Raw genomic sequence first — 16,200 nt, 5'->3', positions numbered from 1 at the left:
TTAGAAAAATACAAATTTTGTATAGAAAAAACCACTGTTTTTTTTTCTTTATAACCAGCATAATTTCTTACCAACATCCTCTTCACATCATACAGCAATGTATGAAAAACTATATATTCATTCTTTTTAAGGTTGTTTGGAAAGAGACTAAAGTTATTTTTTGATCAATCTCATTCTCATAGAACGCAATGTCACAGGTAAAGAAACTACAACCACACATTTGCATTATTTTTATTGGCAATACACATTATTTGACTTCTACCAATAACATACAAACTAAAAAATATTGTGTGACATGTATCCTACAAGATGTTGAATTAACGTTCAGTTTTGCTTGGGATTCAAGTAATTATTGTTTTAGATATTTATAAAATTACTTGGTTTGTTTGCTTTCTTATTGGAACTTTATATCTGATGATTATATACCTAATATAAAAGGTATAGAACTTTTTTTGCTTTTATTTGTTACGAATAATTATTAAGGTAACATGAACCAATTCTTCAATATGTAGACATAAAAACCACTTATTTCACAAAGTAGTTTACAAACATCAAGCTTTATAGGACATAAAACTAACAATTTTTCTGATAAAAACACTTTTTAAATTTAAAAAGCAAAATGTGTTTGAAGATACAGTATCACATAACGTAACGTTCTTAGCATGAATTATTGATAACATTTATTTTTATAAATCTAAATTATTACTTTTTACATTAAACAAATACAAAAATGACTTCTTTATTGTTAACTGCCGTGGGGGGGTAAACCTGCACAATACAACGTCGTAAGAAACAACTAACAGAGATTGTACACTACAGAATAGTTGGTGAAATGTCATTCTTTCTATCCTCTGGAAGAGTTAGTTATTGATTATCTGATATTTCTAAAATATTCTGGTGTCCTGCAAATAGCTTTTTGAGAAGGTATATATTGCAGTTGCCATCTGAAAAAAAAAAAATTAAAACCATGCACTAACAGATATTAAAACTCGGTGGTGTATCCAGGGGTATTATATAATTTTGTCTGGATCTTATTAGTCCAAACGATCCAAATAAAAAATATCCTCGCTGCAGCAAACCTGCAGACTAAGCGAATTTCCATTTACCTGGCTGGATTTCTACTAAAATATTCCCTGAAAATTGTCAGATTTATTTCCTATTTAAATAACATTAATTTTATTGAGTACCTAGGTTTACTGCTACAGGGAAGGTATTGAGGTGTGTTTTTTTTATTGAAATGTTGATAGCTTATTATGAAAAAAATAAAAAATTACCAAATATGATTAAAATTTATCCATATACAGTACAAGCAAACTACAACAGATTATTTATTCTCCTTAAGAATAACATTGGGATTTTAAATTTAAAGTTTATTTTAATTATCTCTGTAACCGTTAGGCATACAAAAACGCTTCAATATACACAATTATTTATTTTTTTAAGATCTAGAAAAAAAGTCTGGAAAATTTTTAGAAATTTTATGATTTTAGAGTCAAAAATAAGAAAAACAAATTTTTACCCCATAAACACCCGTTCCCATAGTCCGATCATGCTGGTTCGTGAACTCGTTAGAATAAACGTAGGTTTACACGTAAAATCTACCCAAATTTCATCAAAATCGGACAATGTTTTCTCGAGTTATCGCGCTAACCCTATGAGCACTTTCTCAACTAAACTTAACCGACCGGTCAAGGTAACTAGAAATATTCTATCTTGGCGGCACTGAATTTTTACTTTTTCACTTTCACGTCTTCAGTCACGTGATGCCAGAGTTTTTCCCTGTTGTATTTAGAAAGTGGCAAGCTAATTTGTAGGTTATGTTATTGTTATAGCAATAGTACAGTAACGTAAAACGTTACGCCTTTATATTTAGTAATTGATTGATAATTGGGATAACGGACTCAAAAAAGAATACTGTATAGTAATTAATAGTACAAGTAAAATAAAAAAACTTTATTCAGAGTGAAGTTACTTTGTAAAATCTGTATTTTACCCTATATATTGGGAGCTTGTATTTCCAACGCTTCTTCCTTCAATTTTTTTTAAATAAAATATCAACGATTAATACCATGACAAAACTAGCCTAAAATAAAAATCCGTAAATAATATTAAACTTTACACTGTTGTCTTTGAGGTTATGATAACCAAGTCTGCTGCTTGACGAAATGGCGTCTACTAGAAGATTTAACTGAGGAGAAGGGAGTCAAACCCGGTGGGAACATAGGTTAAACATTTTTCAGGGTTAAACTAAATTTCAGTGTTGGAGAATGAGTTAACCCAGGGATTATACTATAATAATAGGTTAACCGAGTTTGGAGAAAGCGGGCCTATTAAGTTGTTAATTTGATTTTTTTGGGACTCTCCTGTTAGTGCACAACAAAACCAGGACCTCAGTACATGATCGTCTAGAATGGATTGACATGTTGGATTGAAGTGCAAGGGTTAAATTTCTATGAATTTTAGGGCTACATGTTTTGAATATATACTATAAAATTGTTCAAAAAACATTACTGTACATGTCTTGTATTAAGGTGTTAGACTCAACTTAATGCACTTTCTAGCTATGTCAACATTTTTTACACAAAATAAATAGGTTATGTTAACAATGTTGTCAATCCTTATAGATTTTGTATGACTTCACTTTCAAGGCTTAAGCCGCGTTTACACCGAAGTTTCAAACAAAAATTTGCAAACTTTTATTGCAAACAGTAGTTTCAAATAAAAGTTTACAATTTTTATTTCATGGTTTTATTTACACGTTTCATGAAAATGTTTGAAACACTTTCGACCTTGATTATGACTCGCCTATGTTCTGGATCCTGGGATCAGTCATTTCGAGTGTCGAGGATGTCATTTTGAATGAAATATCATTCCATGCGTAGTTTTTCATGTTTTTTTTTATTTGTAATCAGTAGTTTGGTTCAACACGACTTGCTGCTCTCTGTACAAGCTACATCACTTTAGAATGTTATCATCTCCCCACTCTCACTCATTAAATTTTCCATCGCCACTCACCACTGATCACTCACAACAAGCACGAGGTAACTAGTAGCAGTCCAGACAGGGTAATGACACTTGAGTCGAGACACAGGGTGGTGTGAGAGTGGAGGTGGCAGTGTAGGGGATGGCGGGGAAAGGTTTCTGTTTCGTGTTTCAACGGCACATAGTGACCGAAACCAGTGTTGCAAACAAAAGTTTGAAACTCCCTTTGATTTTTACCGACTTCAGGTGGAAACAAAAATTTCTGTTACAAACACTAAAAAACTGTTTGCAACAGCGAAATGTTTTGTCTAAAAATGTGGGGTTTTAGAGATGTTTGCAATTTCTGTTTGCAACTCGTGTTTCAAACTCCGGTGTAAACGCGGCTTTATGTTGCCTCATAATCAATTTTCAGACTTCTCTGTTGAACATCAGTAATCATCATGGATAAAACAACCATACTCAAACATACAGTGCATGAACATGAAACATTCACGTACATATTTAGATTTATTTGGCCAGCTCAAACAAATGTAAAAAAATATTGTGGATTCAGGATGTACACAACACTACCATCTAACTACAGAGTGGAATCTGTTAAACATACTCTAAATCTTCCATGTATGTATATTTTGTAAGTGTGTGTGTGGTTTTATTTAGTGTTTGACAGATAAGACAGATAAGATTTGACAATGAGGCAACTTTAGCCGTAAAACATCAGAAAAGGTGGTATACTATTTATTGTTCAATAGTAGGTAAATAACACAAATGAATATTAAGTGCGCAAACTGAGTATGTCATCGGTGGAGGAGTGTTCATCGTTGAGTTCGTCTTCTGCACTCAGTATGGGTACGTTGACAGTGTCCCCTGCGTCTGTGATGATTGTCAATGTCTGCTCACAGCAAGTGCCTGACAGCGTCAAACAATCACTATCTTCCACAATCTGTAACAAGCATAGGAGCTACTCAGATGACCCCTGACATGCTGTTCAGTGAATGACTGTTTCTTATGCCATCTATTACAGATTGGAATAATCAAATAAGTTTTTTAAAATATTAACCAAAATCATTGCTTTTGATAAACTACCGAGCGATGAATATGGCATATAGTCAAGCTAGTATCCTTATATATAATACGTGAAGGCGATTTCTACGAAACAATACTCCTCCGTTAATAATGGATGGATTTTTACAAACAAGGTGTCAAAATTAAGTATTTGTTGTGGAGACACCCCCTTTAACCAATTCCTGTAACAAAAGTCCTCGGGCTTTGCCCCATAGGCCATCAAAATCCCAATGTATTTCTTATGAAGAAAAGATTTTGTTTACTTAAACAGACGAATAATTTGTATTATTTGCGTACTAAAACAGCTGTTCATAATAAACACATGATACACACAAGAGTATTTGTTTTCAGTTTCAATAACTGGAGTAGTGATTGATTACATTATCTTTGATTTAACTCTTTTAAGTCATCGGAAATTATGAATGTTATTCGTTTTCAAATAACGCCTGTAATACTTTACAATTGCTTGAATTCGAGCAACAGGTGCACTAGTTTGATAATAATTCTCTAAATTCATTGGAAAGATAGTTGTAGACAAGACTAAAAATACACTTTACTAGGATTTTTAATTAAAAGAAATTTACTTATCAAATAGTTGTCTTATAAGCTGCAATGAGAGTTCAGAGTAGTATCATTTAGACTACCTACTGATCCATAAGTTCTCTCATTGCCAAGGGGGGAATACGATTTCCTCGCTTCCAATTCATTCATCTGTAAGGCCCAGTTCACAGGAGCGACACATCAGGCTGTTACTAGATCCCAGGTGCGACGTAGCGGACCACACGATCAAATGGGGCCATGGATCAACATGAACAAATGGAGCCGTTCATACGGCCGCGGCGATCAAGTTTGCGCAAACTACCGCCAGGGTTCGCTTCCTAGTCGATTGTCGCGGCTAACTAGTCACTAGCTATGCAGCGTAGCATTACATGTAGCCATATTTGAGCATTTCCATACGTTTAGGCGTAGCGAAACGTGCAGTTGGTCGTCGAGTGTTGGCTTGTGTGAACTGGTATGTCGTCGGACCACAGCAAATTCTATTCACAGCCTGGCAGCTAGATGTGTCGCTCGTGGGAACCTGGCCTAGTATTGTAATTTAAGTATTTGAACAACAGTTTAACGCACAATATTTTGAATTCAATTTCAGTATGAGTATGCCATAACTGACAAAGGTATGATTAAAAATGATTAAAACAAAATTTTAAAGCCTATTTTAAAATTATGTCCAATTATTAGGTATATTACAATGACAAAAGTCATTAAACTTATGTTCATAGTGTAAAGCTTGGTCTCCAGAGCTTACCATTGATGATAGTTCCTGGGAATTATCCTCACTTATGAACGACAATTCCTTCAAAACTATTGAGTTGGTCCTCGGCATCTTTTCTGCTGGCTCCTCACGATTTGCCTTGGAAATAAAACAAACATTTCAAGTGATGGTTTAAACTTACAAATCTCATTGCCAACTGACAATAATTTACAAAAAATCCATGGAGATTTTAATCAGTGACGGGTTCCAAGGGGGGGGGGTCCTGGAAAAATAAATTTAAACAAACATTTTGTCATAATAAGGATACAGTTACCATTTAATAACATTTTGGTATTGGATACAGTTTTAGATGTTAAAAATAGGCATTAGACCAAACAGCTTTAAAAATACCAATTTTTTGTAAGCTGGACCCACTCATTCTTTAGGGGTGTCCCAAACTCCCCAGTAGCCCTCTGCCCCTTGAAAAAGCCCTAGAACTGCAACTTATCTTAATTCATTCCTGTCATATTCTAATAAAAATGAATATTTAAAACAGAGGTTTACAACACAAATTAAAGTCAAAACCATATTCAAAATAATTCAAAGGAGTATTAAAAGAGCTTGAAGCCAGCATTTCAACTTCAATATTGAATTTATTGAATAGACAGTGAAAAGGTTAAATTACCATGTATAACACCAAGTGAATATTTTTGTGTAGTTAAACTACCATGGTTTTAAGCTCTTGTTTGCTCTATTTTTCAAGTCAACAAAGGTATAAGCATGTTCAATCCTGATATGAGGATCAAAAATTCTTTGTGAACTTGATGAAGACACCCAAATAAAAAAACCAGGCAGCTGGAAACCAAGGTAATTCAATCACAGTAAAAGAACCACAAGCTGTTAGAGGTGGTAATTTACCTTTTAATCATACTGTATAATATCTTAAGTAGTGATTCAGAGGCTAGTCCACAATGAAATTGAGGATTTCATTGCATTTTCATTCCAAATTAAAGATCTTTTATTCCACTTATAGCTTACAGGCTAAAATCTTTCTACAGGGTTGTAATTCTCTTTATTCAGCCTGCACCTGGAAACAACTATATGATAACTAGACTGTAATTTATATAGTTATGGGAACATTCTCTTAGGGGCTTTTTGCAACTTTGGATGAGACCAGAACAATGGAGGCTAGGACAAACAGGCCATAAACTGGCTGTATGTAAACTGTCCACTGCCAAAAGAGTGCCCTAGACCAGCGGCCCCCAAACCATTTGTTCACACAACCCAACCAGACTGAAATGCTATGTTTATTTTGTGAATTTTCATCCCTGGCGAAATGCCACCTTTACAAAAAAATGTCATTACCAATACCTTATTTTTGGATAGAGGCAGACCCCTGGCTTTCTTCCTCCAAGCTGTTCGACATTTTGAGTCTAGATTTTGTTTGATCCTGTACCAGTCTCTCTCGGTGATGTTGAATTTGTGCATTAGATGAGTTTTTATACCGTAAATCTAGAAACAAGCAAATTAATTAGTGTGGTTAAAAATAGAAAATCTATATTACCCTTTTGAGTGACTGGGGTTATTCATTGACTTGAATATGCTTAATTTATGATGTTTAAATTATCTAAATTCTTTCTAAATAGAAGCTTTTGTAGAATTCATTTCAGTAAAAATTAAAAATCCCAATTTTATGTGCAAACTTTGACCCAAAAGTCATTGTTGTGACCCACAAAGAATACACCAATCCAATCAACTTCCACCTGAACTTACCACTGTTTTTAGGTTGACCTACAACAGACAGGTGAACACCTGATGGTATTCAAGACCTATCTAAGGTGGTGTCACCTGGCTAGAAGGACAATATCTTTTATCACTTGCTGATTGATTAGACCAAGGTCTACAGCACTGACAGTTCAAGTTCAGATTAATTCAATGCCCGAGCTTGACACAACACCGCTGTCTGCAGCTAACGTTACACAGCAGATGCCCAAGCCACACTGCGACATATGTCTCCGAATGTCGCAAGGCCCCTTTAGACCCAGTTCTTGTCACTTGCCATGTGGATGAGCTCAGTGCCCCACAGACATAACGTTACGTCTGCTCCCGATTCTATAGCGAGCGATCCAGCAGATTCGTTAGCGTGAGTCCAAAGAGTTTATGTGCGGCGATGTGACTTGCTCTATTTGAAACAATGGTAGGTAATCGGCTTAAAAAATCTGAAGCACAACATAACCTTACCGTGCATATAATGGTGTAGCAAGGCCTTTAGTACTGTATTTAGTTCTAGCCTTGGCTTCTAGGTTGAAGTGGATATCAGAGACAGCTTACAACGCTTTTGGATGTGTGTAAATACAACACTGTTTTCTCAACACAAAAAACATAACGGCAACCAAAAAACTACCAATAAAATATAAATGGTTCTTAATAAAAAATAAATGGTGGTTCTTTGGTTATGAAGATAGTTTCAATTAATTAGGATGGCATGTAGGGAGAAATGAGGGAAAACTCCCAACAATAAAAAGACCACATCACTAGACATTATTGGAATTAAATGAATCCAACGATAAATTGTTGAGGCAACCAAACAAATTAACAAAACCAGCAGATGGGTTTAAGGGTTCTTATTGCAAACACATCTACAAGTAATTAACATCAGCTCGCCACTCTAATTTGCATGATCTATACCATTGAATTTCCATACTTAAGTAGCACTACTAAAGAAATAGTTGAATTATCATTTTTATGGAATGTGGTGCTATAAAAATTATGTTTTCGTGGGGAAAAAAGATTCTTTAGTTTAAAATAAGCTTACCTGAATACAGAAGAGACAAAAGAATCCAATCTGGCAAAAGAAACACTAAAATTTATAACACAAACAACAAATTAGAATATTTCACGATGACAACATCTTCAACCAAGGAAGGTATGAGTTTTGAAGAGAGGGTGTATGCCTTACTCAACCACTTATTACCTTTAAAGGGTCCAATTGCTTCTTGAAGTGCTTGCCTTTGCCGGATAAATTTGATACAGCTTGTACTTCTAAAGGAAACAAGTGATCAAGAAGTACAATCGCCATCTTCTCCGGTGTAGTGCACAAGGTATTGATGTGGAGTAGTTGTCTAAAAAAAGTAATTATTAGGCTTTTGATGTAGTACTTTTTCAACACGAAAAAGTTAGCCTATCCCGACAGACCTTCCATTTTGATTATCGAGATATGACCTACAGCTCAAGAAGGGTTCGAACCAACTTGTCATGGCAGTATTAAGTATCTTGGAGCAATATTGGTGATTAGTGAAACCAAGCATTCGGGACAGAAGTCCCGTGCTTGTAGCAACCTTGAGTTTTCATTAAATACAGCCTAGGTGTATTTTGAGCCAATTATTAGTAAAGAGTAAAATTGTGCAAGGCCGCAAGCGGTTTCAGGTTTGTAGGGGGTCAAGATGTCATTTAGTTTGTTGGGGGCGCACGGAAGAGAAAAATGCCTCACAAAGGGAAAGGGGGCGCAAACGTCTTTCGGGCCCGTAGCGTGTCACATGCAAACTGCGGGCCTGTAAGTTTGGATGGGTGTTATATCTTATTTGGTCTTAAACTGACCACACAACTAAGGAACTAAAATACAACCAAAATTGATTCTACCAATGCAATTGACAGATACATAATACTTTATTCAAAACATAAAACCTAACAAACCCAAATCAAAATAAAATGTCTTAGATCTCACAGTTGCAATTTTAGTTTACAAGCGTTTACCTAAACAGACTAAATTAAACACTGTGTTCACAAAGAGAACTTGCAAAGTCGAGGAAAAACAATTTGAGAAAACTTTTGAAGCGGTCAGAAAGTTCGACAACTTTTAAAGTTAGTACTTACGATGGAGTGATAGGAACTCTAACGCGAGACTCAGGATTTTTCTCGTTGCCCAGCCATGAACCGTTAGGATAGTCTGTCTCGGAGTTGAGTGAGATAACTTGAATGGACGAGTCACCATCAGTACTACACATGTTGTAATGGGGCTTGTAGCTCGGCAACAACACAACTGGTAAATCTGTCGATCTGCTCACATAAAATTGTTATTTGTTATTCAATTGAGCAAACATTTCTCACACTACACCACATACTAAGAACACCTATGTTCTACTTCATCTTCATTTATAATTGGTACAAAATAGAGACTCGACATGCACACATTTTGCCGGCTCAGTCACTTCTCTGGCGTCTTTCTTGATGACAATGGACAAGTTGAACGCAGTCATGGCACTGAGTCGCTGTTCCATCGTCATTCCCCCAATCTGATGGGAGGTACTTAATCACAAGCCTTGTAAGCAATAATTTAGGCCTACGTAAGTAATATTTTTTTGGGAAAAGATAAATAAAATATAGAAATGCTAGATATTTAATTTTTTACTGTCAAAAAATAATATTTATTGAAAAAACTATATATTTTTTGTTAAAAATTTAAAAAAATGGGAAGGTCATTTAGTAGGCCTAATTGGAACATCCTTGACTATTCTAGTTGGTTTTATCCATATCAACTAGAGTGCACTTCATAGTTCTATCTGCCAAATATGGCTAAACATGAAATCTCTGTCAAACATGGCAAATGTAAACATGAAATGTCAGGGCCACGTTAAGGGTCAGTGGAGCCCTGGGCAAACCCAAGAGCAGCGCCCCCCTTTTTCCTAGTGCTGGCGGGCGGTGGTTTGAGGGCGCCCATGAGATATGCCCAGTCTGCCCGTTTGTAAAAGCGGGCCTCTGAAATCTAGTACAAAAAAGCAAATAAACACATTTTCCTTAAGAGCGACGAAAAAAAAACCTTGTGGTGATCTAGATGTAAATCAGCACAACCTCATGACATTATTAGGCCTAGGGTACTTAACCCTCCAAGTGTCCATAGTTTAGGCCTTAATGTCCACCTATTTTTGGCGCATTTGCAAGGTTTTATTAAAACGGATCTGAGAAGCTTAAAACGATGTTAATTCTAATGTTCTATATACCATTTTGTTTGGAAAATCATGGGCTTCAATATTATATATAAAACATAAGGAACATTTTTTCAAAAAAAAAAAAATTTTAGGTAAAAAAAATAAATTTTGAAAATTTTAAAAAAAAAAATAAGTTCGCGCTCAATGAAATTGTATAAATTATAGGCCTATAAATATTTGAAAATAGCCACTTTGTTCTAAATTTTATGAGGATTACAAATATATAATAATATAAGGAAGTATATTTGCAAATAAATAAGTTATGGGCAAAAAACTGATTTCAGTACATAGCGTTTAGCTAAGAATGCATAGCCTAACCATAGCTAGGAATCTGGCTGATAATTTACATCAATATCACTACCTACTTCTTCAGGATCATCAACCAGCACTTCAAAACCACTTAAATCTTCTTATAATGCACCACGTATATCACTACTTTTGATTTTTAACACTAAAACAATGATAAACGTAATAAAACACATCAGTCATCGGTCCGGGGGAACCTAGCTGTTTACAAATACACGCACGTCAGCTGTCTGCTACAATATTTTCGGAACTAAAATGAATAGCGCTTAGAGACAGACCTCTGCAGAAAGCTTAGAATATTACGGAAAGAACGATACCTAACTCGATCCAGTTCAATCCGATTCAGTCAGTTATAGAGCCTTCGCCGTAAACGATGTCTGCTTGTCGAAAAATCGGCAAGTAACACTATACAAAGTGTGGTGCTTGCCGAATTTTCGTCAAGTAACACTGGGAGGTAGTGATGTGGGCCGGGTAAATACCCAGTGGGTAGGTAAATATAAATTGGGTATTTACCCGGGTATTTACCCCAGGCCTGGGTAAATACCCAAAAACTGGGTATTTATAATTTGTATTAAAGTTAGAAAAGATTGAGATGTTTTTTTGCAATTATTACCCTGTAAGGATAGTAAAATGATAATAAAATGTGTTAAACGACATTTCATTTGGTCACTACTAGCATTTTACTTATGGGTATTATTGCCATAAATACCCAGGTCTCAGCATAAAGCATAATCGGCATAAATACCCCTTGGTCGCATGGTTGCACTGGTCCTGACTACTTATGATTTTTTAATTTCTATGATAGAGAGATGAATTTATTTTATTGAAAGCAAAGAAAAATAATTTGTAAAGTAATAATTATTATTTAAGGCCGGTCTACACGCAAGGATTTACCGTACGTTTTACCTGCGCAAGTAAATCGTTGCAGTCAAATCGTTGCGTGTGTACCGCAAAACTGTGCATTTTTGAGAACTGCGCGGAGACGGAAGACGGAGCGATAAAACTATTGCTGAGAGCATAGTTTTAACAACGTTTTCAGACAAGTCGTTGCGTGTGGACACTGTCATCCGTTTCAACTCCGTCTTCACGCTCAAAACCTCAGTATGCAGTGTTGTCTTCACGTGCTGTCAGACGTATAAGTGTGTTTTTTAATTACGACCGCAGATCTTCGCCAATGTTCCCGTGATTTTATTGCTGAATTCGTCGAACTGTCCAGAAGTGTCCTTAATTTATGGAGGGTCAAGAGTAAGGAATACAGTGACTGTGATAAGAAAAAAGACTTACATACTTTTGAAAAATACAAAGCAGTAGATTCAAGTGTGAACAGAGAAACTATTATGAAGTTTGTTGTCATTTTAGTAACCAACGTCTTGACCATACGAGCGCCGTCGTATCTCAGACTTATTTCTTTGCTTACTTGTAACACTGGCTGCAGAAATTGCCAACAGAAACACATCTTCCATGATATTACATGCACATACACTGAAAGTTATCACAAAACTGCACTAAAAGTTGGTGCTGAAACCTGTACTGTGTGGACGCATTTCTTTGCAACGACTTGACTGCAACGTTTTACCTGCGCAGATAAAACGTTCGCGAAATCCGCGTGTGGACCGGCCTTTAGAAAGACAGGAAAATTTAACCTAGTAGTGGCCTATGTGTTAACAACTTTTAAGAAGAAAATAATTAAAATTCAATCAGTAATTTCATAAACTTGTGATACAAAACATTTGAATCTGTAGCACAATAAATCTTTCAAAATTATATTAAGTTAGGCCAAAAAACAGGAGATACATTTTTTTAGTAGGTTTATCCAAATATATTATTGTTTCCAACCAAGCGGTAACACAGAAATGTTTAATTATAATTACTTTTAGTATTCTGCCTATGTCATTCAGGCCTTAGGAATTTGTAGTATTCTAAAATGTTATAGGCCTACGCAATAATGTATTGTTAATAAAACTATTTATGGCAAGTTCAACTGTTTTTATTGCATCATAAATAGGTACCCAACAATTCCTGAATATTTATAAATTAAAATAATTTTGTTTATGTTATTTAATTGGTTATAAATTTATAAAATGATAACAATTGAAATAGTTACAGCCTTTTTTAATATACTATCTTTTGGCAAGTTTTTTTAAAATTTAACTGATGTTACTCGATTTAAGACACGAAACTAAATGCTTATTTAGAAACTTTAAATGTAATATTTAAAAAAAAGTGCTGTATCATTAAATAAAAGGTACTAGCAAAGCTTAAAGTTACTGTATAGACTATGCTAATTTATCATGTAATAATAACAATAACATATTTAGGGGTGGATATAAATGAATTTCAATCGATTTCATAAATACCCAAAATACCCGGGTATTTATGGATTTTGGGTATTTACCCGGGTAAATACCCAGGGTATTTACCCCGAGTTTTAAATACCCGGGTATTTTACATCACTACTGGGAGGGTTAAAAACCCCATGTGCCTGTAAAGTGTGGTAACAATTAATTTACCTTAGGTCTTTCATATAAACTTGTATAAGTAGTCCTACTTAGGCCTAATTAAAATATATAGGTACTATGTATACTAACCCATCTTCTTCAACATTTGTATTCCTCCGTTCAACAAAAATGCTCTGAATGAATTGTTCAATCCCAGAAATCTTTTCTAAAACTTCTTGACAACAGTGACACTGTTTCTTTTCACTTGACAGATGATCGGAAAACCCTTGTTTCATAGTTTTGACAAAGCCATCCATTTTGGACTCCAACTGCTTAACTTTCTCATTAAAGGAGTTGTGTATGACAATAATTTGTTGGATAATGTGATTGAATATCTCATCTTGATGTGATGTTTCCACTTTCACTTTTACTGCAAGAGGGTTTGCTGCCATTGTAGCCTCTCTGGAAAGAAATGATGAGGAGATATTAAACAAAATCTCTAAAAGCCCAAAGGCATGACCAAATAATTAGGTAGCCTAAAAAGTCTTTCTTAGGCTACCTAATTATTTTGGTCATGCCTATACTACTATACTATAATACTACATACTATAATACACACTTACTGTTACTATAATAGCACATCAGTCTTGATGTGCTATTATAGTCCCTCCCTTTTCATCAATTTAGATGAAGCCTACAATATATGTATTTTAAATTTTACGTATCCAGGTGTATTGGCATTGTACAAATCTAATCTATAAAATGTGTCACAAGTTATCTTAAATCGTGCTAACTGACGAAATGTTTGATAGGGCCTATTGAGAAAAATTTGCCTTTTGATGGTTTAAAACTGGACCCAGCTTCCTAGTCATTGGGCTTAAAATAACTGGCTAATAAAATAGTTTATCTCAGTCCATGTCAAAGCTGTGATAAACGGTCGTAGCAACGATGAGAGCAGCGATGCTATAGAGAGTAGCGCTCTGCTTTTATCAGCTGCTCATGTCTGAGCCACGACACTCACTGAAAAGTGATTCATGAGTTTGTATTTTGTTGATAGTGAGTTTGTAATGAATGACTCTGAAGAAGAATAATCAATTTTATCATCAAATACAGTAAAGTATATTCAAAACCAAGTAAAATATAAGGAGTAAGCTATTATGCATAAGCACCCTATCAATATTGTGTTCAATTCTTTTTAGCATTTGTTCAAGCATTTTACTCCACAACTTGACTTAAACAAATATTGTGGTGATTTTTATCTCACTTGTGTGATAATGCTTTTCTCATAAAAACTTGCAATATTAAATTATGTATCTAAATTTATGTTGGGAACTTCAATACTAGCTGAAAAAAAGGACTGAGATATTATAGCTGCTCTCGTCGATGGTCGGAACCTGAGAGCGATTAACAGGGCAGCTCCGACACAAACAGGCTTATTAAGAAAGCACATCGGTATTATCTACATTGCTAGGATCATAGGTACTTAGTATCGCTACAGATCATCTCACACCATTCTACACACATATTTGGGTAAAAATACGCACCTAGGTGGCGTCCTTATCTCGATTATTGATTAATGACGGAGACTGAAATTTAAGTTGCATCATTTTATATGAATAGGCTTAGATAGGCCCATGTTGGTTTTTATTAGCTCTATGCCAAAAAATTACCATGGGTATGGTTATTCTTACTAAAATATCTTACTGAAACTTAATCGAAAAAAACTACAGCAAAGGCCAAAAACTTTGATATCCGACTACATCGCAATTACCGATTGTTATAATAATTATTATCATTATTGGGGTAGGCCTTAGGCGTTGGCTAAAGGTTCTAACCTATAAGTTAAAGCCCAGCACACAATTAAATAGACATCTTGGAAATACTTAGTTATAGATAAATATAGTCTATGATACAATTTATACTTATTTGGATTGTACAGAGGTGTTTATTTACCAATTCTAAATTCAAATTACAGGAATATCCCTCTGCTAGCTGTCAAACGTTGTAACGCATGAACACACGGTTTCTCGCGAGGAACGTAACGTGGTTGTCTTGTCTTGTCAGTTCCAGTCAACGAGCAGAGCACATTCCAGTGTTAACCAAATTTACGTAGCACTGTAGCAGGTAGCAGGTAGCAGTAGTAGAGCAGTATGTAGAAACAATGCAGCAGCTTAATGAATGACAATGAAATTAAGAAAATGAAAATTTAGTTAGCTTAAGAAATAAGATACTACCATATACTTTTACTACTAACCAACAAGCTGTTTGATAATGCCTTTTTTGGCAGTAGTTTTCGACTTTCGTGAATTTTATGAGCTCTCCTCTGAGCACAATCGGGGCAATCGGCTCAATAGCAGGTTAGCCAACACAACATCAACAGCAGTAAACAGGATAGCTATATCATATCAATGACATTTATTTATTTCAAGGAGTTTATGTCTAGACTTTTTTTAAATTACTGACAGCTTTTTACAACGTTTTTCAAGTAAAAGGAAACACATAATCATCCCAGGTGATGTAAACTTCAAACTTCAAAACAAAAATGATAGTGAAGTAGTACAACTTTAAAATCTTCTAAAATCACACAAAATAAATGTGATAAAAACCGCCTATACGGTTCCAGGTAAATTTAAGAATTGAGAATTGATTTAGATTTTCAAGGAAAGTTTGCAGGTTTTCTAGTCCATGTTCCCAAACCATGAAAATGTCATCAATAATCCTATACCAAATTGAAGGTTTCAACATTTGTGAATTTAGAAAAAGTTCTTCAACATGCCCAACAAATAAATTTGCAAAAGAAGCTACCATACGTGTGCCCATAGCTGTCCCTTTCACTTGAAGGTAATTTTGATCAAGGAATTTAAAATTGTTCATGGTTAAAACAAAATGAATTAAGTTTATAATAAAGTTGGCACTAGGTTTGGAGTTAACTGGACGTTTTTTGGTAAACACTTCTATTTGTTATTGTTTATTGTTTGTTCCTGAAGAAGGCTAATGCCGAAATATAGAACTTTTTTAAAAAGTGTGTGTTAAGTTTACAATGCATGTTATTTTGGTTAAATAAATGACTTATTGACTTATTTAGACATCCACTGAACGCCTGATGGTGACTTCTTCATGTAGTTGAAAACTAGTTGCGTGACCTAGCAACTATTGGATTACATGGAAGCAGGTATTT

General features: G+C 34.9%; 1 protein-coding gene across 1 annotated transcript; it reads right to left on the bottom strand.

The window, feature by feature from the left end:
• Positions 1-3,701: 3,701 nt before the first annotated feature.
• On the bottom strand, positions 3,702-13,476 carry LOC129005752 (uncharacterized). Its single transcript, XM_054434747.1, has 6 exons — positions 13,173-13,476; positions 9,167-9,349; positions 8,268-8,415; positions 6,665-6,805; positions 5,348-5,452; positions 3,702-3,922 (listed from the first exon to the last, which is right to left on the bottom strand). Exons 1-6 carry the CDS (start codon positions 13,472-13,474, stop codon positions 3,755-3,757), a joined length of 1,047 nt encoding a protein of 348 aa, XP_054290722.1. The 5' UTR covers positions 13,475-13,476; the 3' UTR covers positions 3,702-3,754.
• Between the last annotated feature and the right edge of the window lie 2,724 nt (positions 13,477-16,200).

This window comes from Macrosteles quadrilineatus, unplaced genomic scaffold, assembly GCF_028750875.1.
Source record: "Macrosteles quadrilineatus isolate MER2022 unplaced genomic scaffold, UCM_ALF_1.0 Scaffold_32__1_contigs__length_1466915, whole genome shotgun sequence".
Classification (NCBI taxonomy): Eukaryota; Metazoa; Arthropoda; class Insecta; order Hemiptera; family Cicadellidae; genus Macrosteles; species Macrosteles quadrilineatus.
The sequence above is the reverse complement of the archived record's forward strand: the minus strand, read 5'-3'. Positions and strand labels throughout refer to the sequence as shown.

Excerpts from the sequence above, each read along its gene's own strand:
- LOC129005752 (XM_054434747.1), bottom strand. The coding sequence starts at position 13,474 with ATGGCAGCAAACCCTCTTGCAGTAAAAGTGAAAGTGGAAACATCACAT. Across the intron at positions 9,350-13,172 it reads ACAAATGTTGAAGAAGATGG|ATCGACAGATTTACCAGTTG; the intron begins GTTAGTATACAT and ends TTATGTGAGCAG. Across the intron at positions 3,923-5,347 it reads CCCAGGAACTATCATCAATG|ATTGTGGAAGATAGTGATTG; the intron begins GTAAGCTCTGGA and ends TGCTTGTTACAG.